Source organism: Phacochoerus africanus, chromosome 2, assembly GCF_016906955.1.
Source record: "Phacochoerus africanus isolate WHEZ1 chromosome 2, ROS_Pafr_v1, whole genome shotgun sequence".
NCBI lineage: Eukaryota > Metazoa > Chordata > Mammalia > Artiodactyla > Suidae > Phacochoerus > Phacochoerus africanus.
In genome coordinates, this window is record NC_062545.1 from 171726494 (window position 1) to 171753506 (window position 27013).

Consider the following 27013-nt stretch of genomic DNA (forward strand, 5'->3'; position numbering starts at 1 on the left):
ACTCCTTTTAAAAAATTAACTGAGTAGACACACAGTGCCTGTGAAGTGGTCTGCTTTCACATACAGCTCTATGCATAAACAATGTATAGTTTTTGCCTTATAATTAAGTTGCATCATCTCACTCATAACTTAAGGCTTTAGCTACTTTGACAGTCTGGTGACCAAAAGGACAGTTTCATACTAACATTTGCTTGCAAGAGACAAAGTCTCAAAAGAAAATAATCCAAAGTAGGGTGAAAGGGGGATTTACCTAACCACTGAAATAATCAATAAGAATATATATGTGGTCTACCTACTTGCTATCTGTTTCTATTTGTTTAACTTGCTTTTTCTTTTATCCTATCTTTTTAAAATTGAGTATACAACTGGAGTTCTACTGTGGCACAGAAGGTTAAGGATCCCATGTTGTTCCTCCAGTGGCTTAGGTCACTGCTGTGGCATGGGTTTGATCCCTGGCCCAGGAACTTCCACATACCATGGGTGCAGCCAATAAATAAATAAATAAAATTGAGTATCCAGTTAACCCTTGAATAAAGCAGGGGTTTGGGGTGCTGATCCACCATGCTATTGAAAACCCCCATACTTTCAAGTCAGCCCTCCATCTACTCGGTTCCATTCTATCTGGTTCACAATCAACGAACCACTGATTGTGAAATAGTGTAGTGTTAACTATTGAGAAAAATCTACATATAAGTGGAACTGTGATGTTCAAACCCTTGCTGTTAAGGGGTCACCTGTATTTTATGATTCCATTTTAGTTCTGCTATTAGCTCATTACCTATAATAAGCCCTTTTTTTCAGGATTTCTCAAGGGTTTATACCTTTAATGTATCACAATCTACTTTCAAATAATGTTATGCCATTACCTGTAGAGTGTAAAAACTTAACAACAGTATAAACTTACACTGAGCCCATTTCTTTTGTGCTACTTTTGTCATATATTTATTTCTACCTCACAATATACTATTTTTGTTTTCTACAATTATTTTTTTTAAAAAAGATTAAGAGAGAAGGAGTTTTTTTTTTTTTTTTTTTTTTGTCTTTCTGCCTTTTCTAGGGCTGCACCCGCGGCATATGGAGGTTCCCAGGCTAGGAATTGGAGATGTAGCTGCCGGCCTATGCCACAGCCACAGTAACGCAGGATCCGAGCAGCGTCTGCGACCTACACCACAGCTCACGGCAACGCCGGATCCTTAACCCACTGAGCAAGCCCAGGGATGGAACCCAAAACCTCATGGTTCTTAGTCGGATTCGTTAGCCACTATGCCACGACGGGAACGCCAAGAAAAAGTATTTTTTATAGTTAGTTACTCTTATATCATTCTAGCACTCTTAGTGTTTTGTACAGATGCAAATTTCTATGTGGTTTTTCTCATCTTTTTTCTCCCAAATTTAACATTCTTATACTGTAAATTTCCTGACAACACATTCTCTCAGCTCTTGTTTACCTGAAAAAGTCTATATAACCTTCATTTTTACAAGATAAACTCACTTGTGCACAGAATTTTAGAGTGACTTTTTTTTTTTCCTCTCAGTCTTTTAAAAATACCATTCTTGACTTGTGGCTTACATAATTCCTGATGAGAAACCTACTGTTATCCTTATCTTCATTTAATTGCATATAAAGGTCTTTTTTCTGTGGCTATATTTAAAATTTTCTTTTTAACTGGCTTAAGCAATTTTTTGTTTTGTTTTCGTTTTTGGACTGCATCTGCAGCATATGGAGGTTCCCAGGATAGGGGTCCAGTCGGAGCTGAAGCTGCTGGCCTACACTAGAGCCACAGCATGGGATCCCAGCCAAGTCTGCAACCTACACCACAGCTCATGGCAACGCCGATCCTTAACCCACCAAGCCAGGCCAGGGACTGAACCCACATCCTCATGGATGCTGGTTGGGTTCCTTAACCGCTGAGCCCTGATGGGAACTCCTGGCTTTAGTAATTTGATGTGATGTGTCTTAGTGTGTTTAGGTTTGTTCTGCTTGGGATTTGTTGAAAGTATTTGATCTTAGAGCTTATATTATTCATAAATTCAGGAAATACTTTGTTCATTATTTCTTCAAATTTTTTTCTGTATCCCCCTTTCCTGCCTTTCCTTCTGAGATGCTAATTACACCGATGTTCAATGACTGGTTTTTCCACAACTCATTAATGCTTTTTTCACATATTTCCATTTTTGTTATTTCTTTCTGTACTTTATTTCAAAGTAAATGTAATGTCTAAATCACTACTTCTGCACTAAGTTATTAATCTCATCTAGCTTATTTTTATTTTCAGATATTACATTTTTAACTGTTGAAAGTTCTATTTGAGTCTTTTTCTTTTTTCTTTTTTTTCATTTTTGGCCGCCTGCAGCATATGGAGCTCCCAAGCCAGGGATCAGATCTGAGCTGCAGCTGTGACCAAGCTGCAACAACACCAGATCCTTAACCCACCGTGTCAGGCCAGGGATCATCCCAAGATGCTGCCAATCCTGTTGTGCCACAGGAGGAGCTCCTATTTGAGTCTTTTTCATATCTTCTACTTTTGTCTCATCATTATTCATGTTTTTTTGTTATGTCCTGGGATGTATTTATATGATACATAGTAGCTATTTTGAGATCCTCATCTACTATTTCCATCATCTCTGTCATTTTTAGGTCTATTTCTAATGACCAATTTTTCTCCCTTGCTATGGGTTATTTTTTCCCTGATTCTCCCTGAATGCTTAGTAATTTCAGATTGGATGGTAGTATGATTTTACACTGTTGGATTCTGTTATATTCCTTTAAAGAATAACAGACAATTTCCCCTGGGGCTATTAAGTTACATAGGGTCATTTTGATTCCTTCAAGATTTGCTGTCATTAAGCTTTGTGAGGGCAGCTCCAGAGGAAAACCTCTTGTGCTAGTTTGGGTTCCCTCTTCCTGGGCCATAGCAAATTGCTTTTATGCAGTAACCTGGGACGTGCCTCATTTATTTCCCTTTTCTCAGAGATCATAATCCTACAATACTTATTGTCTAATATCTAAAAACATTTGATTCTTATCTCTTGTCCAGTTTTCTAGTTGTTTATAGCAGAAGGGCAAGTCTTGTATCAGTTAACCCTTCATGAATTCTATGAACATTCTTTCCTAAGAAGGGCATGAAGTCAAAGCTACCTGGGTGCCATCTAGCTCCGTCACTTATAATTTCCTTACCTGTACAATAAGAGTGACAGTATTTATCTTACAGAATTGGAGGAAAAATAGACTGTATAAGTATTTAGTAAAGAATCTGGAAAATACAGTACACTGGTGATTATCTCTGGATGGTAAATGACTGTCATTTGTTTTTGTTCTCTGTATTTCCTAAACAATCAAAAATTAACTCATTACCTTTACATTTAACAATGTATTAGAAACATTACAGATGACTCTTCCAAATGTTAAATACAATACTTGAAAACAATTTGAAAATATCCAAAATTCCTGAATTTGGGTGATTTTAAGGGACAGGATAGGACTGTAATTATAACTCAGTTTTTATTACAGTAGCTATAATGTATACTGTTCAGATTAAAGACTGAGTTTGGAACATAGTCACCTGTACCAGATCCAAGGTAACAAAACAAAGGACACTTAACAGCTTAATGGTTCTACCCTTCATTATAAGATGAATGCTTCTTTTTCAGTTACCAAGCTCACCAAGTTACCTTTCGTTCAAAATTTGGCTCCCACGTTGGTCTGCTATTCAGGGGGAAATGTGATCATGAGGTAACAATGATAACAAGTCTGCCTATGATTCTTATTTCTCATTGTACACTAATAAACTTTGATACTGTTTATAGTTTATCAATCAGCAAGATTTTTCCCCCTGTAACCCATTTGTCTTTGCATTTCTAAGTGAACAGCTAAACTATGAGAATGTGAAGACAACATCAAGGTATAGATAGACTTGGCCAAGCAACATCTCTCTCTCTTTTTAATAATCCAATATCATTAACCTATAGCATTATGAATTAAGAAGGATTTTTTTAAATTCATGGCAGAGCTTCCATTATATATTCAATTGACTTTCTTTAACTTTATTAGCACATAATAAGTTATCTGGCTCTTCAATCTTGTTTGTTTTTTTTTTTCTTTTTTAAAGAAAAACCATTTGACCAAGTAGCTTTTATAGAATCAAAATTTTCTCCAGGCCTATGGTAAAAATTGTCTAAAATAAAATGACATTTCTAGCCTACAGTTCAAAGGACTATGCTTATAAATACTATAAATCAAGTAAGACTATATCCAGTGATATGCCAGTAGATATTTTACATTCAGATATCCAGGATTAAAAAGGAGCATTCAAAAAAGTGATCACATATAGAAATATAGCTATCAGCAGATAATGAAGTTTTTAGTTAACAGTGAACATTGCTTCAGTGACAAAAGCATGAGATAGGGTAAAATTATGTAAAGCATCATCACTACCCTTCAGATTTTCAGCTCATTTTCATAAATATCTAGCAAATGAGTAAAATGTTTGGGATAATTTGAGAAAAGGAATAAACAATTGGAAAAGCATTTCTTAAAGTATTTCTGGAAGTTATTTGGTTAATTTATATTGGTTATATTTATTCCTAAATGCCTAGTCACAATAAAAAGAATTGGATTTCAATGCATATAAAACTAAAATAAAGAAGAAAAAAGCTTACAATTCCATTTAGTTCAATGTTGATGGCAGCAAAATGAGGTTTAAATAGATATGTATTAAAATGTACATCACTGTGTTAACAGTGACCATATCTGGGGAGTTAATTTTCTGTGCTTTTCTCCTCATATTAAAAATAATAGGAGGAATTCCCGTCATGGCTCAGTGGTTAACGAATCCAACTAGGAACCATGAGGTTGCAGGTTCGGTCCCTGGCCTTGCTCAGTGGGTTAACGATCCGGCGTTGCTGTGAGCTGTGGTGTAGGTTGCAGACTCGGCTTGGATCCCACGTTGCTGTGGCTGTGGTGTAGGCCGGCAGCTACTGCTCTGATTCGACCCCTAGCCTGGCAACCTCCATATACCGTGGTGCAGCCCTGAAAAGACAAAAAGATGCAAAAAAATATATAATGAATTACTCTTTGAGATATGCACTATGCAGAGATACAGGGATGAAAAAGAAAAGCAGCTGACTTTTCTTTCATCTTCAGTACTTCTATCCAAACTGACCATTATAGCATAGCTTTTTAGTCACATGAGCCATATTCCATTTGGGTACCTAGCAGAACACTTTGACCTTATAATAATGTCAATCTGAATGAAAATGATTCCTCTTTGTTAAAAGTGAAAAGAAAAAAAAAAGTAAAACAGGAAATAACCTGAAACTGGGCACTGATGCTGGGAGGTTTCTTCTTCTTGTGCAAATGAAGAAGAGACTTGGTAATGCGATCCTGTAGGGTCAGTCTTGTCAGGTGCTTTAAAGACTTCACCTCTAGCAAGTGCTAAAAAGAAGGGGGGAAAATCAGATTCTTCACATAAATTAATCTAAGAATAGGAAAAACAAAAATGTAAGTCAATTTTCATTATTTCCACGTAATGACTGTGGTAAATATAGGAGATTAATACTCAGCATCCATTTACCCTCCTTCTGCTTTCCTATAGAAGCATACCAGCTAAAAAGAAACTGTATTTCCTGAACTCACCTGCATCACAGGTTCTGGATGTGATTTAAGTTCATCAACTAAATTCCCACATGTGAAACTGGGAGGGTCTAACTAAGGCAGAGGCTTCAGCTAATAGCTTGTTTCTGCTGGCAAACACACACAAAAGTACTTTGGTTTTCTATGGCCCCAGTGTTCAGGCAGTACTTTTGTGAGTTTTGAAAGTCAGAGTGCAGAGCATTTATGTTGTCACTGCAACTCTAGTAAAAGCACTTTAGCCCCAAAGCCAATGGTTGTACAGATTCTTTCTCATTCCTGGATTACACCACAGGTGGTATGTGGCTGGGAGGAGCAGCAATGGTGATGGTTTCCTCATTTCCTAGTTCGGGGGAGAAGGATCAAGATGACAGAGGAGCAGGATGTCACGCTCACCTTCTCCCACAAACACATCATCTCCTAGCTTTCTGATTACAGCTGAGGTCAATTCTGCTGTTGTTTTAATACTCTGAAACTCTAAGGCTTTTGAACATTTTTGTAAAAACCTCTTTAAGTCCCTTTCTACTTAAAAATATCTAGTGATTTGTTATCTGCAACTGACTCCTGACTCCTAGAGCAATAAATTCAATCCCAGGGCTATATAGTAGGTAAGCCAGGCACACATATACAGAAAAAAGAATACATAGTCTCTATCAACCCTCATCCTGATGTCATAGTTATTAATCTTAATAATAAGATAGGAGCTACACCAACAAAGCAACTAAAGAATATTTGACAGGATAGTAATAAAATATTTTGGAGCTCTTTTTATCCAACCACTAATCAATTTTTAAAATCCTACTAATTTATGTCAGTGAGTCTGTCAAGAGAATATATCTATAAAGATGTGCAACTGTATAATGTTAATCAAAAAGTAGAAGTTTTATCATATGAGAAGCAGAGAATTGAGTTACAGCAAGTCAAATTTAAAAGACTCAAAAATACTAATTTTGACAACATAAATATTAAAAAATAAAAACTTTCAAGTGGCAATAAGTACAATACATATTTAAACAAGTCCCCCTAAAAAATATTTCCAATAATGACAAAGTCTTAATCTCTGTATAAGAACTGTTAAAGAAATCCTCAGGGAGTTCCCGTCATGGTGCAGTGGTTAACGAATCCGACTAAGAACCATGAGGTTGCGGGTTCGATCCCTGGCCTTGCTCAGCGGGTTAAGGATCTGGCGTTGCCGTGAGCTGTGGTGTAGGCTGCAGACGCGGCTCGGATCCAGAGTTGCTGTGGCTCTGGCGTAGGCCGGTGGCTACAGCTCCGACTAGACCCCTAGCCTGGGAACCTCCATATGCCGTGGGAGCGGCCCAAGAAATGGCAAAAAGACAAAAAAAAAAAAAAGAAATCCTCAAAAAAAATCCCATGATAATAAATCAGCAGAAGACCTAACAGATAACTCTCAAAATATAAAAAAGTAACATATTGACAATGAATCCCACTTTTAATCAAAGAAATCTTTTAAGAAGGTTTTCTGCACATCAGATTGGCAAATATAGTAAAGAATGATTTAAAAAACTCAGTATACATGAGGATATAGTGAAATAGGCATATTTATGCACTGTTCTTAAAAATGCAAATCATTATAACCTTCCTGATAAGCAATTTCAGTCTAGGTATTTATCTAAGGAGAGATCTGAATGTTATTTCTGACAATGTACTTTAAAAAATGGTGAAAAATTCTGAAAAACAGGGATAAGTAATTATATGGAATTTTCTTCATAAACTATGCTTCACCCACGCAACTGAATACTATACAGCTCCCAAAATATTGTAAAACTGTATTTACTGACATGGAAAAATATTTGCAAATACTATTGTCAAAAAAATCCATGCAAAACAATAATATATATGCAAAATGGTGTGTGTGTTGAATTCTGATGGTTTTTAGTTTATTTCTGAATTCTCACAAAAGATTCACTATATATTAAGAAAAAAGTAATTTTACTTACTGGTCAAGACTCATTTAGAAGAATTTTGTGGTTTATCCATAAGTAAAAACAAACTAGCAACAAAGCCTAAAATTGTTTTTCCCCGGAGATACTTCTGAGAAGACTTTGGAAATGCTTTCATTTTATAAACTGTATCTACAAAAATGGTAAAATTAATTACCAAATGTCACTATGTAAAAAAATATCATTTGGACTGTGGAAAATACAAATAATTTTCTTTAAACTTGAAGTCCTTGCCTTCAAGGAATTTAACTGAAAAAATAAAGCAAACAAACCAAAAAAAAAATCCACTTTCATTCTTACATAAAGGTCTTTCTGATTTTTTCATTTGCTAGGAATATTCTATAGCTACATGGCTTCATTTTTCTTGGCATTCAACTTGTAGCTTAGATACCCAAATTTTCTCAAAGTTATTTCTTAAACACCTTCAAATTAGCCTACCTCTAAGTCAGTAAAATGTTAATTCATTTTCTTCTTTGCATCTTTTCTGAGTATCATCTAAATCATCTTTTCATTTATTTATGTATATTTTTCTTTTTCTCTAGAGGAATCATTATGAGAAAGCAAGAACTTTGACTAGATTGTTTATCACTGCACCTCCAATGCCTATAGTGCCTGGAATTTCATACTCCATAGATATTAGTTTGGATGAATGAATGAATGAATGATTAGGAACTAATGATTTTTTTTTGTCTTTTGTCTTTTTGTTGTTGTTGTTGCTATTTCTTGGGCCGCTCCCACGGCATATGGAGGTTCCCAGGCTAGGGGTCTAATCGGAGCTGTAGCCGCCGGCCTACGCCAGAGCCACAGCAACGCGGGATCCAAGCCGCGTCTGCAACCTACACCACAGCTCACAGCAACGCCGGATCGTTAACCCACTGAGCAAGGGCAGGGACCGAACCCGCAACCTCATGGTTCCTAGTCGGATTCGTTAACCACTGCGCCACAACAGGAACTCCAGGAACTAATGATTTTTGAATAATGTTTCCTCAGCAATTGGAGACCAAACTTCTGTCTATAAAATTCACCTGTTCTAAGTGTTAGGAATACACTGCATTCAAAGACCAGGAAACAAACTACAAGGATATTAAAAAATAAATGATAACCTGAGGGTTATTAAGATTTACAAAAAAGATAAAACATGGCAAGAAAGAAAGGAGAGACAAGGGAGAGCAGAACAAAGTGGAGGACAAGAGGCTAAGGAGGTAAGAAAGAGAGAAATCCAGTTAAAGGACAGCTTTAATAGCCCAGCATGAAATTGCAGAAAGCAAGAACTGATATGTGGGCCCAAGATCGAGCAGAAAAGAGGTACAGAGTTTATTCCTTTCTTAGGTCTTCTGTTCATCATGTACTTTATTTCTCTCTTAATTCCATCTTCATTGGTTTAGTTTTTTCAGATTAGTCAGTTCATTCTCTTTTAAATAATTAGTTACTGCTTGCTGTGCAAGGTGCTATAGACACAAAAATTAAGAAAACACTGCTCATGTTGTTCAAGAGAACCAATGGATAATAAAATTAACTTCAAGGTTTGAGCCTGAGTGACTATAAAAATTCGACAGGGGACTGATACACTAAAGTCACTTTAGGCATCCAGTCTGAGAGATGAACAGGGTGTCAAAGTGGAAATGTACAACAGAGGAACTGTAGTCAAAGACTGAAAATGTAAAGATAGATCATATTAGAAAGGTATATTTAATAGAAGAGACGGTTTCAAGGAGTAAGAAAAGGAAAGTACTATTAAAACAGAATTATATTAATAGAGGGCTAAGGGTTGTTGAAGGTTATATGTGTTAAATATGTGCCTGTGTTTAAATATTCGGAATTATAATAAAAAATAAAGCATTCTAAATCCTACCTACATTAATAAAATGAGGCTCTAGAGGTGCCCTTAATACAGATGACTGAGTCTTATTTCCAGTAGCTTTAAAAGTTGTAAGGATGTGGACAATAATGATTCACACAGCAGAGTCAGAATGCGGCGGCAGATTTAAAAAAAAAAAATCCAAAGAAAAAAAGCTCAGGGTATCTACACTTCTTGGCATTCTTCCACATATAAACCTAACTTAATGCAACAGAAACATTTTCATCAATAAGTGACCATGGTCAATGAGGATATAGGATCTACCACTTTAATTTCATTAATATGTTTTGCCTTGGTTTGAAACAGACTGAAATAAACAAGCAAAATATTCATTAAATATAATTAGAAAAAATGAGGCATTTAATAAGGGTAGGAAAGTAAGAGGAAGAGTGAGGTTACTAAACAGATCACATATCCCTCATAAATGTATGTACACAGATAAACCAAAAATTTAGCTCTAATATTCTGGTAGCAAATAAGTAGAAAATACTTATTATTTATTGAATACTAAACATGCACACACCAAATACGTATCTACTATCCTAACAAATATTATCCCTCACATAACAAATGAAGAGACAGGTTAAGACAAGTTAGAAAACTTACTCCAAAAATCAGAAAGCAAGTAGCAGATCCACCTTTGAATGTAGGTCAGTTTGACTCCAAACTATACTCTCATAGACTATGTTGCCTCTCTGACATATGTATTTGGATATATAAGACACACATTCAAATAAACAAAAAATTAGACACATTTACTTTCTTTCTTTTTTTTCTTTTTTGGCTACATACGGAAGCCTCCTGGGCCAGGGATGCAATCTGAACCAGAGCTGCAACCTACACCACAGCTGCAGCAATGCTGGATCCTTAACCCACTGCACCAGGCTGGGAATTGAACCCACACCTCCACAGAGACAAGATGGATCATTGAGCCACAGCAGGGACTCCCACATTAAATTTTAAAAGACTGATAAATAGATGACGTTCCTCTGATTGATGACTGAATGGAATTATTTACTTCAGATGTATCCAACATATTCTTGTTGGCTGTAATGTGAAGTTTAAGATGTTAAGAACTAGAGGAGAGTAAAAAGAATAGTACAAATACTAGGCCTAGAGGTGGCATCCAAAACTCTAAAAGGCTAAAGAGACAGTGAGGGAAAAAAAGAAAAATGAATGATAAAGATGTCTGACAACAAATACGGTCTCCTTCTCTTCTCTCTACATCAAATCTTTCCATAAGAACATAATTACAAACCACTTACATAAATTTTCTTTATGGTTTGTTGTTTAAAACAATATTTACCACTACCAGAGACCACATCAGCAGTGCACTAAATTTTCTCTGGAAATGTAAGATGACTTAAATAGAAGGAAAAATTGAAGACAGATTCATTTTCTTGTTTATTGAACTAGAGAATCATGGGAAATAATAGTTCTTTTTCAGTTCTTTTTAAATTTTGGAATTATGGTCATTAACAAAGTTACAAGTGACAGGATTCCTTCTTTGGGAAGGCCCAAGAGAAAGAAACACTCAGTAAGGTTTTTCTTCCTTTAGTAAACTTGACAAATATTTTGGAATATAGGTCAGAGTAGGCAAATTACAACCCCTGGGCCAAATCCTTCTTCCTACTGTTTTTATATGGTATCTATATTTGAAAAAAATTAAATAATAAATAATGACGTGAAAAATTACATGAAATTCAAATTTCAGTGTCCATAAATAAAGTTTTACTGGAATACAGTCACATTCAGTTACATATTGTCTATAGCTGTATTTATGCTACAATAGCAGCAAGTAATTATAACACAGACCAGATGGGCCTGAAAGCCTGGCTGTACCTTTACAGAAAAACCTGGCTACTAATGATGATGAGAGTTAGGTAAGCACTACTTAGAAATTATTATTATTATTATTATTATTTTGTCTTTTTGCTATTTCTTGGGCCGCTCCCACGGCATATGGAGGTTCCCAGGCTAGGGGTCGAATTGGAGCTGTGGCCACTGGCCTGCGCCAGCGCCACAGCAACATGGGATCCGAGCCGCATCTGTAACCCACACCACAGCTCACGGCAACGCCGGATCGTTAACCCACTGAGCAAGAGCAGGGATCGAACCCGCAACCTCATGGTTCCTAGTCGGATTCGTTAACCACTGCGCCACGACGGGAACTCCAGAAATTATTTTTAAATCAGATAAAATTGAGATTTTATCTTAACCTGACTCAAGGAGAAATGAAAAGATATTATGCATTTATGTTGAGTAATTGCCTAAAATTACTTAACATAAATTTGCATTTATATTTGGAAGCTTTTCTAACACTAGAAAATGGGATATATCACAAATATTTACCCGAACCATTAAGCTTGGCCATTTCATAACATCCAGCATTATTTCTAAAATGGAATCAAATGAATGTATACAATAACATCTATTTTGGGTACAAATAAGTTATTCTTGTTTTTAATTTATAAAAATTGCTTGTATGAATAATTAAAAAGTAATTATGAAATGGGGACACTAAAGGAAAATTTTTTTCATAATACTCACCTTTGGAAGGCCAGGCTTGAGTTTGAAATTTTTGTTTCTCCTATAGAGACAAATTGTACATTAGAAAAAAACTACTATTGAGATGAATGATTTCAAAGTCTCTACCAAAACACTAGATTTTTTCCCCCATTTCCAAGCTATAGATCTTCTCAATGAAAACACTGTTTAATTTAACTAAGCAGGCACCTTTGGAAAGGAAGGATAAGCGAAGGAAAGAGATGTCTGCTCTGTAACAGAAGTACAAACAGATTTAAACTTCATGGATCAATAGTATAATATTGAACACTTAACGTTTCATTTTCTTTTGGATGTTAATAGGACTCTGCATTCTTAGACCTACAGGGCTTTGTTTCCGTCATTTTAAAACTTAAATAGATGCCTAATCATGAGTTTTTAAAATGTACTTTTTACCAAAACTTATGATCTTCCATTTTTTGAAATTAAAAATTTTATTCTGCCCCTTTTGTCCTTATTCATAATTCAATATCACACTTATGTCCAATCTTTTTTTAATAGCTACATAAAGGGAATAAAGCCCAGTGCTTACGGACATGGGCTGTGGAATCAGAAAGACCCAGAACTTGAATCTAAACACTATGATTTACTAAAATATGAATTTAATCTCTCTAAGACTTGGTCTCATTATGTAATGATGTAAAATAAGGATGATAATACTAACTACCTTATAGAATTGCTATGAGGATTAAATAAGTTAATTTACAATTTTAGAGTATAGCAAGATATACATATATATTGAGCCTATTAACACTGTTAAGCAGTGACTTAGGAATTAGGGAATCCAATTCAGTCACATTTCTAGCTAGGGGTCAAAAAATATATTTTGGAAGAATTTGAAATTATGTTGATATAGGTAGCTACGAACTTTTTACTAGTCCACCATGCATGTTTATATCTATGTTCTCAAACCAATCCTAGATCAGGTAAGGAGGAACGGCAGATTTCAACAAATGTTATACATCACTATACAGGTGCCCCTTGAACATTGCGGGTTTCAACTTATACAAAGAATGTTTTCAACAGTAACTACAATGGTGCTACTCGATTTGAGGTTCACTGAATCTGTGGATGCAGAATCACACATACCAAGGGACAGTGAATATGGAGAGCTAACTAAAGGTAACGTGCAGATTTTCAACTGTGCAGGTTGGCACCTCTAACCCATGCACTGTTGAGGGATCAACTGTATATGGTCCCAGTCACCATTTCATAAGGGATTTCCCTGCCCAATTTGTTAGGAATTAAAGGAGAACTAGAGTTAAAGCTGGGAATCCTAAAAAGAGCTAACAGTTTTTTTCTCTCTGGATGTAGGGTCTGTTTAAGAGCAAGAAAGAATCATCTCCATAATGAGTATATTCAATCATGATTCTCTTGGTGACATGAAAACAAACAAAAAATACCAGCTTTACAATATATGAGACTATAACAGCTCTAAATTCTGACTATTTTTGTCTTGTTCCTCTTCAAAATTCTACTCATGAAAATGTTTCATGATCACTTCTCTTATTTCAGCCAGAAATTTTATATCAATCATAAAAAAGCAATCCACTTTATAGATCAATACTAACGTGAGAATTCCATGTGCTCTCTCCAAGAGTTTGCTGCTAGCTGAATTTGCAAATATTCCATCTTTATCAAGCAAGGTGGTGCTACTTGATAGTCTGCTCTGGCGAATCCCAGTTCTGCCATTCCATGTAATATCAAATGTTTCACTGTAAAAATTAAATGTAGTATAATTTGATTTAATTGAGACATCTCTAACACTCTATAAACTGCTTTAAAAAGTAAAATAGAACTTTAAAGTTAAAATTTAGAAAAAATGCTAAACCAGCAGGAAATGGTTTTATCAGAGAGATAATCAATCAATTTGGGCTAAACTTTTACTCTTTCAGAACAAAAAATTTCTATGGAATTGAGCACATTCACATTCAAAATGTACATGTCAATGAGCACATCATATAGCCAATACCTTTAAATATACCACTTAACAAACAACAAATTATATAATATATTATAATGTCATGGCTTTGTCTCTGCTGGATTTTAGAACTAAAAGGAATTTACAATCCTAATAGGCAGTCCCATTCTACTGAATATTTAACTTCCTCCTGGGACATCTTACTCATACACTCACTACATACACATCCATCAAGTTACTATGCTCCTTCCATGGACCGGGCACTACTCCAGACACTGGAGATGTAGGAATGAACAAAACAGATAAAACTATCAGTGATGATAACATAAAGAGTTCATAGAGGGCTTTCCATGTAAGACAGCAAATAGGACATATATTTGGATTCCTCCAAAAACCCATAAAGGCATTAATAAAACAATTTATACAGGAATAAACACTTAAGAATAAAGTGACTATACTAAGAAATAACAGTAATATATTTTTTAACAATGGAAAGCAGATGAATATAGAAAGCAAACTTCTTTCTCAATAGTAAGCTTGAGAAAGAAATCTTAACTGACTGAGGGGAAAGCTGAAAAGCATCCCTATTTACTCTTCAGAACTCCCAAAAGGCTCCAGAGTTGGTGATACTGGGTACCTCTGGACTGGTGGGAATGATGGGTTAAAAACAGGAGCACTAGTTGAAAGCTCCCAGTTTAAGAAGCATTTAGAACTCCATGCAGCCTGCTGACCTTCCCTGGTTTACCTAAGAAAGAGGATGAAAGAGAAAGTCTGTGGAAAGCGCCAGGCACAACTGAGGATGGGTGTACTACACAGAAGTCAAAGGACATATTGAGAACACAGATTCTCAGTCCTCTTACACAGTCAGCTCTTGAATGCTGGCAGCTGGGACTATGTCCTCCAGGCAGAAAACGAAAATAAACTTTTGTGTGGAATGTGATCAGCCCAAGAGGAAAGACACAAAGATATTGATATGTTTCAGAGATTGACAACACAATCAATTAATCAGAGATTATATTTTCAGTATCTCAATTATATTTTCAGTATCTCAATTCAAAATAGGAACAGTCAACCCAGGCTCAGTAGACATCTGAGGAAAGTACCTAGCATGAAACACACTGACCAAAACAATCATGACATAAAAATCTTGAAGAAGATAAAAAAGAAAAAAAAAAGTTTCAAAAAGTGATCATTAATAACTTTAGAGAGATGAAAGAAAACATTCCATCTATAAAATAAGAACGAGACACTATAAAAAATAAACACTAAGAAAACAAAATAAATAACAAATATCCCCTGAAAATTAAAAACATAATACCAATGAAAGCATAATAGAATATGCTCATTTATTCATTCAAAAATATTTGAGCACCAACTAGTACCAATTATTTTCTAGCAGTAGGCATATTCCAATTGACAAAAGAAAAATCTCTACCTTCATGAGGCTAAAATCCCAGTGGAAGGAGACAAACATTAAACACATAAGAAAATACAGGAGTTCCCATTGTGGCTCAGGGGCTTATGAACCTGACTAGCATCCATGAAGATACAGGTTCTACACCGGCCTCACTCAGTGGGTTAAGGATTTGGCATTGTCTGTAGGTCGCAGACACAGTGGCTCGGACCTGGTATTGCTATGGCTGTGGTGTAGGCTGGCAGCTATAGCTCAGATTCAACCCCTAGCCTGGGAACTTTCATATGCCCTAGGTGCGGCCCTAAAAGACAAAACAAAAAACAAAAAAAAGAAAAGGAAATATATTATATGCAGATGACAGGTGCTAAGGAGAAATTTTAAACAGGGATGAAGGATTAAAAATGCCAGGATGCTAGTTTTTTTAAATAGGGTCAAGGGAGGCCTCATTGCTAAGATTCCATTTAAATAGAGATTAAAAAAAAAAAAAAAAAGCAAACCAAGCAGTTAATCGGAAGAAGAGCATCCTATGCAGAAAGAAAAAAAAAATACAAAGTACCAGAGCCAGGAATGTTGTTGATGAGTCTGAGATATATTAAATCAGCAAGGCTGACCTGGAGAAAGCCGGGGAAGAATGGCAGGAAATCAAGTCAGAGAGGAAGAGTTTTTGACTTTTAATGAAAACGAGAAAGGACGATTTCAGGTAAAACATTGATATTATTAAGAATATATATTAAAATAATTTTTTTTTTGTTTTTTTTTAGGGCCGCACACTTGTGACACATGGAAGTTCCCTGGCTAGGGGTCCAATCAGAGCTACAGCTTCTGGCCTACGCCATAGCTGCAGCAATGCCAGATCTGAGCTGTGTCTGAGACCTACACCACAGCTCACAGCAATTTTTCCAATAAACAAAATACATACTAAGACATGAACAAAGGCCATGAGATTTATCTACCTGTAACATATGAGAAATCACTGCAAACTGTTTTATGCGACATCAAGTCATATTGATTTTAAGATAATCTTGAAATCCAACCATTTTTATAAACTGTGCTAAAACAACTTCTTTTAAAACTCTAGTAATAAATTGACTTATCCTTCAAAAAAGTATTTGTTTTTGTTATTACTGTTGCATTTTATAATATAATGTCTTGGATGGTAAGTAGACATTTGCCCAGATCAAGACAAAAAGTTAAATTTAAACAAAAATAAAGCTTTAGATAGTGAGTTTTTAGTTATATTAGGAACAGAAATTAGGATCCACACATGCTACATCGTCAATTGTTAGAGGATAAGTTTATCCCAATCCTCAAATATATGATTATCAATCTATCCAAAGTCCTTAAAAATGGTACCACAATCAGGAGTTTTAGTGAGACTTAATTCTACTACCTTAATGCCCTGGAACTAGCATGACAGTACAACAGACACCATTTCACTATAAAATCTACCATATATTTCCACAATGTACAAAATTCATTATGTACTTGTCAACAATAAATTCTGATGATATACACCCATTTCTTCCTAGGTAATAAGTTTCCAAAGGCATGTTATCCCAATATAGGATATCATATTTTATCTTCACACATTCTGCTCTACAACTATTCACAAGAGCTTTTCCACCTAGGAATACGTTTAGCTACCAATGTAGCCTTTTTAGTTACTCATATTTAGAGTCAATTCAGTGGCCTGTATAGCGCATTTACCATCTTTGCTTCACGATATATGATTAGAAGTTCTGTACTTTTTTCAAATATTTTGATAAAAAGACATTTGATTCCAGTTTATACCCTCTTACCAAAAAACTGCCCACTTCATGTTAATGAAAGTTTTATCTCTCACTTGGAGAATATTTGCACTGGCTAAAAATAGTTTTTACTATTTGCATTTCCTTGTTTTTACACAGGCTACATCAATTCGTAGTCCTAGATCACCACCAAATTGGATATTCTACTCTTTCATTAAGAGTCAATTATTAGGAATATTCCATGGTGAGGATTAAGACTCCACCGAGTAGATACAAGCTAATGATTTCATGGCTGATTTCATTTTTTAAGTATCTTTTTTTCCTTTTTGGTCTTTTTGCCTTTTCTAGGGCCACTCCTGTGGCATATGGAGGTTCCCAGGCTAGGGGTCTAATCGGAGCTGCAGCAGCCAGCCTATGCCAGAGCCACAGCAACACGGGATGTGAGCCCCGTCTGTGACCTACACCACAGCTCACAGCAATGCCAGATCCTTAACCCACTGAGCAAGGCCAGGGATCGAACCTGCAACCTCATGGTTCCTAGTCGGATTCGTTAACCACTGAGCCACGACAGGAACTCCCCATGATTTTTTAAGTATCTTTTATTCTATCTTCTCCATCTCACCAATTTTCTCTAAAATAAATTCACAATACAAATAAATGCAAGCAGAAGTATCTGTCTCGTCAAGGCTGCTAGTTGGTCTCTTCCTGATAACATTTCATCAATGCCACATATCTTTATTGTATACAAATGAAAATAATCAAGCTGATGTGATCAATTTCTCTGTGAAGAAGGATCTCATAAACAAGCTTATACATACTTCTTTACAGAATTAGTTTGTTACTCTATGAGTGCCTAAATTCAGCTAACTGTTTGAGCAAGACCAATCAATCTCTTTTTTTTTTGTCTTTTTGTCTTTTTTTTAGGGCCGCACCCACGGCATATGGAGGCTCCCAGGCTAGGGGTCCAATAGGAGCTACAGCTGCCGGCCTACACCACAGCTACAGCAATGCCAGATCCAAGCCACGTCTTTAACCTATACCACAGCTCACAGCAACGCCAGATCCTTAACCCACTGAGCAAGGCCAGGGATCAAACCTGCAACCTCATGGTTCCTAGTCGGATTTGTTTCTGCAGCACCACGACAGGAACTCCATGATCAATCAATCTTAAACCAAAATATAGGACTATCCCAATTGATAAATACAAAACAGAAGCCCATATAAGTAACTTTAAGCATCAAAAATAGAAAGTATAAAGAAACAGAAATTAAGAATTAAGAGAGTTATGACCATTAAATTGCTTTGGGAAATGCTGCAAGTCACAGTTCCTTTTTTACCTAAATCAAGAAAATAAGTTCCTTAAATTAGGGCATTGCTAATTGCCAGGGTGAGAATATTGCCAATAGATAGAAATAATAGATTATAATAATAATGATAATAATAATAGATTAAAAGGTACACAGATCATCGGATTAATGATCTAATCTGTTCTTGGGTAAAATCTAACATGCACATACACCGGTGATTTTCATCACCAGCCAAGCATCACTGTTAAGAAAACAAAATGGATACACTATAAAGATATATGTAGTTCAGTTTGCTGGCATTAAAGATAAATATAGTTGAAGTTGGGTTTTTGGGCTGTAACAGCTATTTCAGGCAAAAATAGTGAACTACACTTCTTATAATAAGCTATAGAGAGTAATAAAAAACCTATGGTGCAGATAAGTGACAATATACACTAGAAAGACATAATAGGAGTTCCTGTCGTGACACAGCAGAAATGAATCCAACTAGGAACCATGAGGTTGAGGGTTCAATCCCTCGCCTTGCTCAGTGGGCTAAGGATCTGGTGTTGCTGTAGGTCACAGACAAGGCCCAGATCTGATGTTGCTGTGGCTGTGGTGTAGGCCTGCAGCTGTAGCTCCAATTCGACCCCTATCCTGGCAACCTCCATATGCCTCGAGTGCAGCCCTAAAAAGCAAAAAAAAAGAAAGAAATCCATAGTTTCTCAAGTTGAAAAAACTGATCAATGAAGTTATACTTTAATTTTAAATGATGGACCATCCTAATCTTAGTGTCTTACCAGGACCATCCTGATGATATTTAAAAGGTGCACAGTAGCCTCTAGACACTAAACAATGCTCTTTTGCTCATTTAAAGTACAATCTTTGTAAAATAGTATGTGTAAAGGAAAAAGGAAGTTCACTTGCAAACACAGAAAAATAATTATATTTTTTATGTTCAAATTTTACTCAAGAATACTTCATTGAAATTGTAAAAGATAAGCTTTGGTTATCATACTCATTAAGAAAAGGTACCATATGGTTTGAAATAAATAAAACTACTCAGTTATTACTTACCTACTTACTAAGTTATTACTTACTACTTTCCAGTTATTACTGGAAAGAAGCAGAATACCCATAACTTTTGCAAAGGACATAAAACGCAAGAAAGGTCTCAAATTATAACATATGTGTTCGTTTTTAATTATTCTGGGGAAACCTTTTTTTTTTTTTAAAGAGTACAACCATTATACCAGAGGCAATCTTAGCTAATTAACTCTTACTAGTTCTAACTTTAACCCAATTAACTTATTACATCATTTTTAAAACCTTTAAGAAATTTAGAAAAAACCCTGGGCCTGGTTTTCTTTACATCTCTAAAGCCACAAAAATGATTAATAAGAACTCTAAATCAACAACAAAAAACAAACAACCCAGTCAAAAAAATGAGAAGACCTAAACAGACATTTCTCCAAAGAAAATATACAGATGGTCAATAGGCACATGAAAAGATGCTTAACACTGCTAATGATTAGAGAAATGCAGATCAAAACTACAATAGGTATCACAACATATGGGTCAGAATGTCCATCATTAAAAAGTCTACAAATAATAAATGCTGAAGAAGGCAGGGAGAAAAAAGAACCCTCCTAAATTATCGGTGGGAATGTAATTTTCCATAGTGCAGCCACTGTGGAAAACACTAAGAATGTTCCTCAAAAAACTAAAAACAGAACTACCATATGACCCAGCAATTGCACTCCTGGGCATATAACAAACCAAAATATAATTTAAAAAGATACATATATGAGACCTATGGGATAATATAAAGCGGGCCAATCTACACATAATGGGAATTCCAGAAGGAGTAGAAAAAGATAAGGGGATGGAAAATATTTTTGAAGAAATTATCGCTGGAAACTTCCCAAATCTAAAGGATACTGAGTTTAAGATACAGGAAGCACAGAGGGCCCCAAACAAGTTGAACCCAAGACACATTATAATAAAAATGGCAAAAGTTAATGATAAAGAGAGGATCCTAAAGGCAGCAAGAGAAAAGCAGAATGTTACCTGTAAGGGAACCCCCATAAGGTTATCAGCTGATTTCTCTACAGAAACTCTACAGGCCAGGAGGGAATGGCAAGAGATATTTAAAGTGCTAAAAGGAAAAAATATGCAACCTAGAATACTCTATCTAGCAAGAATATCATTTAAAATAGAAGGGGAAATAAAAAATTTTTCCAACAAACAAAAGCTAAAAGAATACAGCAATACAAAACCCAGGCTAAAAGAAATATTGAAAGGGCTTCTCTAAACCAAAAAGAAAGGATGATTGAGGAAACCACAATCAGAGAGCAGTCACTCAAATAAGCCAGCATACAGATTTAATCATGAACATGTTTAAAAGAAAATAAAATTAAAAAGAAAAAAAGTCATCAAAATCATAAAATGTGGGCAAAGGAAGTAAGGAAATTAATAGAATCTTTGTTAAAAAAATTTTTTTTGTTTGTTTCTCTTCTTAATTTTAGTATAGTAATGAAGGATTTGAACCTATAAGACCATTAGGCTAAAACACACGATTATAGGAATGGGTTAGCATACTTAAAAAACAGGGCAACCACAAACCAAAACCAAACATTGCATTTGCAAAAAATGAAAAAAAAAACAAAAACAAAAAACATTCAAACAGAAACAGAAAATAATCGGAGACTATCCAACCAAAAAAATAAATGGAGAACCATAGAATCAACTGAAACACGAGGTTTAAAATGGCAATAAATACTCATCTATCAATTATCACCTTAAATGTCAATGGACTGAATGCTCCAATCAAGAGACACAGAGTGGCTGAGTGGATAAAAAGGCAAAAAACCTTCAATCTGCTGCCTACAAGAAACTCACCTTAGGACAAAGGACACATATAGATTGAAAGTGAAGGGGTGGGAAAAAATATTTCATGCCAATAGACATGACAAGAAAGCAGGAGTTGCAATACTCATATCAGAAAAAATAGATTTTTAAAGCAAATGACATAAAGAAAGACAAAGAAGGACACTATTCAAATGATTAAGGGATCCATCCAAGAAGAGGATATTACTATCGTCAACATATATGCCCCAAATACAGGAGCACCCAGATATATACAACAAATATTAACAGACATAAAAGGAGAAACTGATGGGAATACAATCATAGTAGGAGACTTTAATACCCTACTCACACCAATGGACAGATCCTCTAGACAGAAAACAAATAAAGCAACAGACATCCTAAAGGAAACAATAGAAAAGTTAGACTTAATTGACATCTTCATTAAACTACATCCAAAAAAAGCAGAATACACATTCTTCTCAAGTGTGCATGGAACATTCTCAAGAATCGACCAAATATTAGGACACAAAGCTAACCTCAACAAATTTAAAAGTATAGAAATTATTTCAAGTATTTTCTCTGACCACAATGGTATGAAACTAGAAATCAACCACAGGAAAAGAAATGAGAAAAAAACCTACTACAGGGAGACTAAACAACATGCTACTAAAAAACCAATGGGTCAATGAGGAAATCAAGAAGGAAATTAAAAAATACCTTGAGACAAAGGATAATGAAGACATAACCTCTCAAAATCTATGGGAGGCCGCAAAAGCAGTGCTCGGAGGGAAATTCATAGCAATATAGGCCTTCCTCAAAAAAGAAGAAAGATCTCAAATTGACAACTTAACCCTCCACCTAAACAAATTAGAAAAAGAAGAACAAAAAAGACCTAAAGTCAGCAGAAGGAAGGAAATTATAAAGATCAAAGAAGAAATCAATACAATAGAGATTCAAAAAATAGAGAAAATTATTAAAACCAAGAGCTGGTTCTTTGAAAAGGTAAATGAAATTGACAAACTCCTAGTTAGACTCACTAAGAAGAGAGAAAGAATTTAAATGAACAAAATCAGAAAAGAAAAAGGAGAAATTACAACGGATACAGCAGAAATACAAAAAACCATAAGAGAATACTATGAACAACTATATGGCAACAAATTTGACAATCTGGAAGAAATGGACAATTTTCTACAATCTTACAGCCTGCCAAAACTGAATGAAGAAGAAACAGACCAACTGAACAGACCGATCACTAGAAATGAAATTGAAGAGGTCATAAAAACACTCCCTAGAAATAAAAGTCCAGGACCAGATGGCTTCACAGGTGAATTCTACCAAACATATAAAGAGGAACTGGTGCCCATTCTCCATAAACTCTTTCAAAAGGTTGAAGAAGAAGGAATACTCCCAAAGATATTCTATGATGCCACCATCACCCTCATTCCAAAACCAAACATACCATCAAAAAAGAAAACTATCAGCCAATATCATTGATGAATATAGATGCAAAAATTCTCAACAAAATCTTAGCCAACCGAATCCAACAACATATCAAAAAGATCATACACAGAGTTCCCGTCATGGCGCAGTGGTTAACGAATCCGACTAGGAACCATGAGGTGGCGGGTTCGGTCCCTGCCCTTGCTCAGTGGCTTAACGATCCGGCGTTACCGTAAGCTGTGGTGTAGGTTGCAGACGCGGCTCGGATGCCGCGTTGCTGTGGCTCTGGCGTAGGCCGGTGGCTACAGCTCCGATTCAATCCCTAGCCTGGGAACCTCCATATGCCGCGGGAGCGGCCCAAAGAAATAACAACAAAAAAAAAAAAAGATCATACACCATGACCAGGTAGGGTTCATCCCAGGTTCACAAGGATGGTTCAACATACGCAAATCAATCAGCATCATACACCACATTAACAAAAAAAAGTCAAAAATCATATGATCATCTCAAAAGACGCAAAAAAAGCATTTGACAAAGTCCAACATCCATTCATGATCAAGACCCTCGCCAAAGTGGGTATAGAGGGAACATTCCTGAATATAATCAAAGCCATTTATGATAAACCCACAGCCAATATAATACTCAATGGGGAAAAACTGAAAGCCTTCTCACTCAAATCTGGAACAAGACAGGGATGCCCACTCTCACCACTGCTCTTCAACATAGTTTTGGAAGTCCTAGCCATAGCAATTAGGCAAACAAAAGAAATAAAAGGCATCCATATAGGAAGAGAAGAGATCAAACTGTCACTGTATGCAGATGACATGATACTATACATAGAAAACCCTAAGGACTCAACCCAAAAACTACTTGAACTGATTCATAAATTCAGCAAAGTAGCAGGATATAAGATTAACATTCAGAAGTCAGTCGCATTTCTGTATACCAGCAATGAAATATTAGAAAAGGAATACGAAAATACAATACCTTTTAAAATTGCACCTCACAAAATCAAATACCTCGGAATACACCTGACCAAGGAGGGAAAGGACCTATATGCCGAGAACTATAAAACTTTAATCAAAGAAATCAAAGAAGATGTAAAGAAATGGAAAGATATTCCATGTTCATGGATTAGAAAAATCAATATTGTAAAAATGCCCATGCTTACCCAAAGCAATCTACAGATTCGATGCAATCCCTATCAAATTACCCAGGACATTTTTCACAGAACTAGAACAAACAATCCAAACATTTCTATGGAACCACAAAAGACCCAGAATCGCCAAAGCAACCCTGAGAAACAAAAACCAAGCAGGAGGCATAACTCTCCCAGGCTTCAAGAAATCCTACAAAGCCACAGTCATCAAAACAGTGTGGTACTGGTATCAAAACAGACAGACAGACCATTGGAACAGAATAGAGAACCCAGAAATAAACCCTGACACCTATGGTCAATTAATCTTTGACAAGGGAGGCAAGAACATCAAATGGGAAAAAGAAAGTCTATTCAGCAAGCATTGCTGGGAAACCTGGACAGCTGCATGCAAAGCAATGAAATTACAACACACCCTCACACCATGCACAAAAATAAACTCCAAATGGCTGAAAGACTTAAATATACGACAGGACACCATCAAACTCCTAGAAGAAAACATAGGCAAAACACTCTCTGACATCAACATCATGAATATTTTCTCAGCTCAGTCTCCCAAAGCAATAGAAATTAGAGCAAAAATAAACCCATGGGACCTCATCAAACTGAAAAGCTTCTGCACAGCAAAGGAAACCCAAAAGAAAACAAAAAGACAACTTTCAGAATGGGAGAAAATAGTTTCAAATGATGCAACCGACAAGGGCTTAACCTCTAGAATATATAAGCAACTTATACAACTCAACAGCACAAAAGCCAATCAATCAATGGAAAAATGAGCAAAAGGCCTGAATAGACTGTTCTCCAAGGAAGATATACAGATGGCCAGCAAGCACATGAAAAAATGCTCAACATCGCTGATTATAAGAGAAATGCATATCAAAACTATCATGAGATATCACCTCACACCAGTCAGAATGGCCATCATTAATAAGTCCACAAATAACAAGTGCTGGAGGGGCTGTGGAGAAAAGGGAACCCTCCTGCACTGTTGGTGGGAATGTCAACTGGTACAGCCACTATGGAGAACAGTTTGGAGATACCTTAGAAATCTATGCATAGAACTTCCATATGACCCCGCAATCCCACTCTTGGGCATCTATCCGGACAAAACTCTACTTAAAAGAGACACATGCACCCGCATGTTCACTGCAGCCCTATTCACAATAGCCAGGACATGGAAACAACCCAAATGTCCATCAACAGATGATTGGATTCAGAAGATGTAGTATATATACACGATGGAATACTACTTGGCTATAAAAAAGAACGACATAATGCCATTTGCAGCAACATGGATGGAACTAGAGAATCTCATACTGAGTCAAATGAGCCAGAAAGACAAAGACAAATACCATATGATATCACTTATGACTGGAATCTAATATCCAGCACAAATGAACATCTCCTCAGAAAAGAAAATCATGGACTTGGAAAATAGACTTGTGGCTGCCTAGGGGGAGAGGGAGGAAGTGGGAGGGATCTGGAGCTTGGGGTTATTGGATACAACTTGGAATGGATTTACAAGGAGATCCTGCTGAGTAGCATTGAGAAATATGTCTTGATACTTATATTGCAACAGAAGAAAGGGTGGGGGAAAAATGTATACATGTAAGAGGAACTTGGTCCTCATGCTGTACAGTAGAAAAAAATTAAATAATAAAACAAGAAGAAAAAAAAAGATACATGCACCTCTATGTTCGTAGCAGCACTATTTACAATAGGCAAGACATGGAAACAACCTAAATGTCCACTGAGAGAGGAATGGATAAAGAAGAAAAAAGATGTACATATATATAATGGAATACTACTCGGCCTTTAAAAAGAATGAAACAATGCCATATGCAACAACATAAATGGAACTAGAGATTATCATACTAAGCCTAAGTCAAAAAGAAAAAGAAAAATACCTTATGATATCACTTACATTTGTAATATAAAATATGACACAATATGACACAAATATGACAGAAATGAACCTATCTACAAAACAAAAATGGACTCAGAGACAAAGAGAACAGACTTGTGATTGCCAAGGGGGAAGAAGGTGGAGAAGGGATAGAATAGGAGTTTGGGGTTAGTAGATACAACTACGACATATGGAAGGTATAAACAATGAGGCCTACTGTATAGCACAGGGAACTATATTCAATATCCTAAGATAAGTAATAACAGAAAGGAATATTTAAAAAAGTGTGTATGTGTGTGAGCATAACTGAGTCATTTTGCTGTACAGCAGAAATTAACACAACATTGTAAATCAACTACACTTCAATTTTAAAAAACGGAAAAAAAAAGAATTGTAGTTATTTTTCTTATACTTCCTTGGAAACATAAACCAAACATACTTACTGTTGGTTTTTTTCATTTAGAGTATTCATGCCCTGGAGATCAGAAAGAGGTGTTCTGGGATTTTTCCGAGTTATATCTAGTATATAGAAAGCAAAAAATTTCAATGTCAAAAGAAACTAAACATCAAACAATTTTTCTAAGAACAAATGAAATTAATATACTTCAAATGTAAATATTTGCTAAACATGTCAGAAATGTCTAAATAATAACATAAACCAAGTCCTATGACTGTTATTTATAAATCTGACTTAGTCAACAATGAAATCATTTAGGAAATTTAATAATAAATTCTTTAATTTCTTCTCTCATTTACATACCATCAGGAAATATAAGGGTAACTGGGCTGAAGGTCTAAAAGTACACAAGCTCATTTCTTAATTTAATATTTAAAAATTTCCTAATGATTTCTTTACATCATTTTTCAGCAATAGATATACTGCTGACATAAATTATAGATTTTAGAGATCGATTAATCTCACATAGAGAGACACTGAAAATCAAAGATGGCGAATGGCTTCCTCAAGAATTAACAACCTTTGTTTTGGCTGTACCCACAATACGTAGAAGATCCCAGGGCCAGGGATCAAACCTATTTACATTAGCAACCAGAGCCATAGCAGTGACAATGCCAGATCCTGAAATTAACTAAGCCACCAGAGAACTCCATAAATTAAGAATATTTTTTAAACAATCTAATAAAAAAAATGGCCAGAAGACTTGAATAAGTATTTTTCCAATGAAGACATGGAGATGGCTAAGAGCACATGAAAAGATGGTCAATGTTGCTAATCATCAGGGAAGTACAAATCAAA

At 35.7% G+C, this 27013-nt stretch overlaps 1 protein-coding gene across 8 annotated transcripts in view; it reads right to left on the reverse strand.

Moving 5' to 3' along the window:
- The window catches only part of MYO9A (myosin IXA), a 235527-nt gene that overhangs the window by 86546 nt on the left and 121968 nt on the right, over positions 1–27013 (reverse strand). For all 8 annotated transcript variants that reach the window (XM_047767208.1, XM_047767209.1, XM_047767211.1 and 5 more), the window contains 4 exons: positions 26202–26277; positions 13588–13731; positions 12002–12041; positions 5312–5434 (listed from right to left, as the gene is read on the reverse strand). In XM_047767208.1, coding sequence (XP_047623164.1) covers positions 5312–5434; positions 12002–12041; positions 13588–13731; positions 26202–26277 — 383 coding nt within the window. The remainder of the gene's footprint in view (positions 1–5311; positions 5435–12001; positions 12042–13587; positions 13732–26201; positions 26278–27013) is intronic.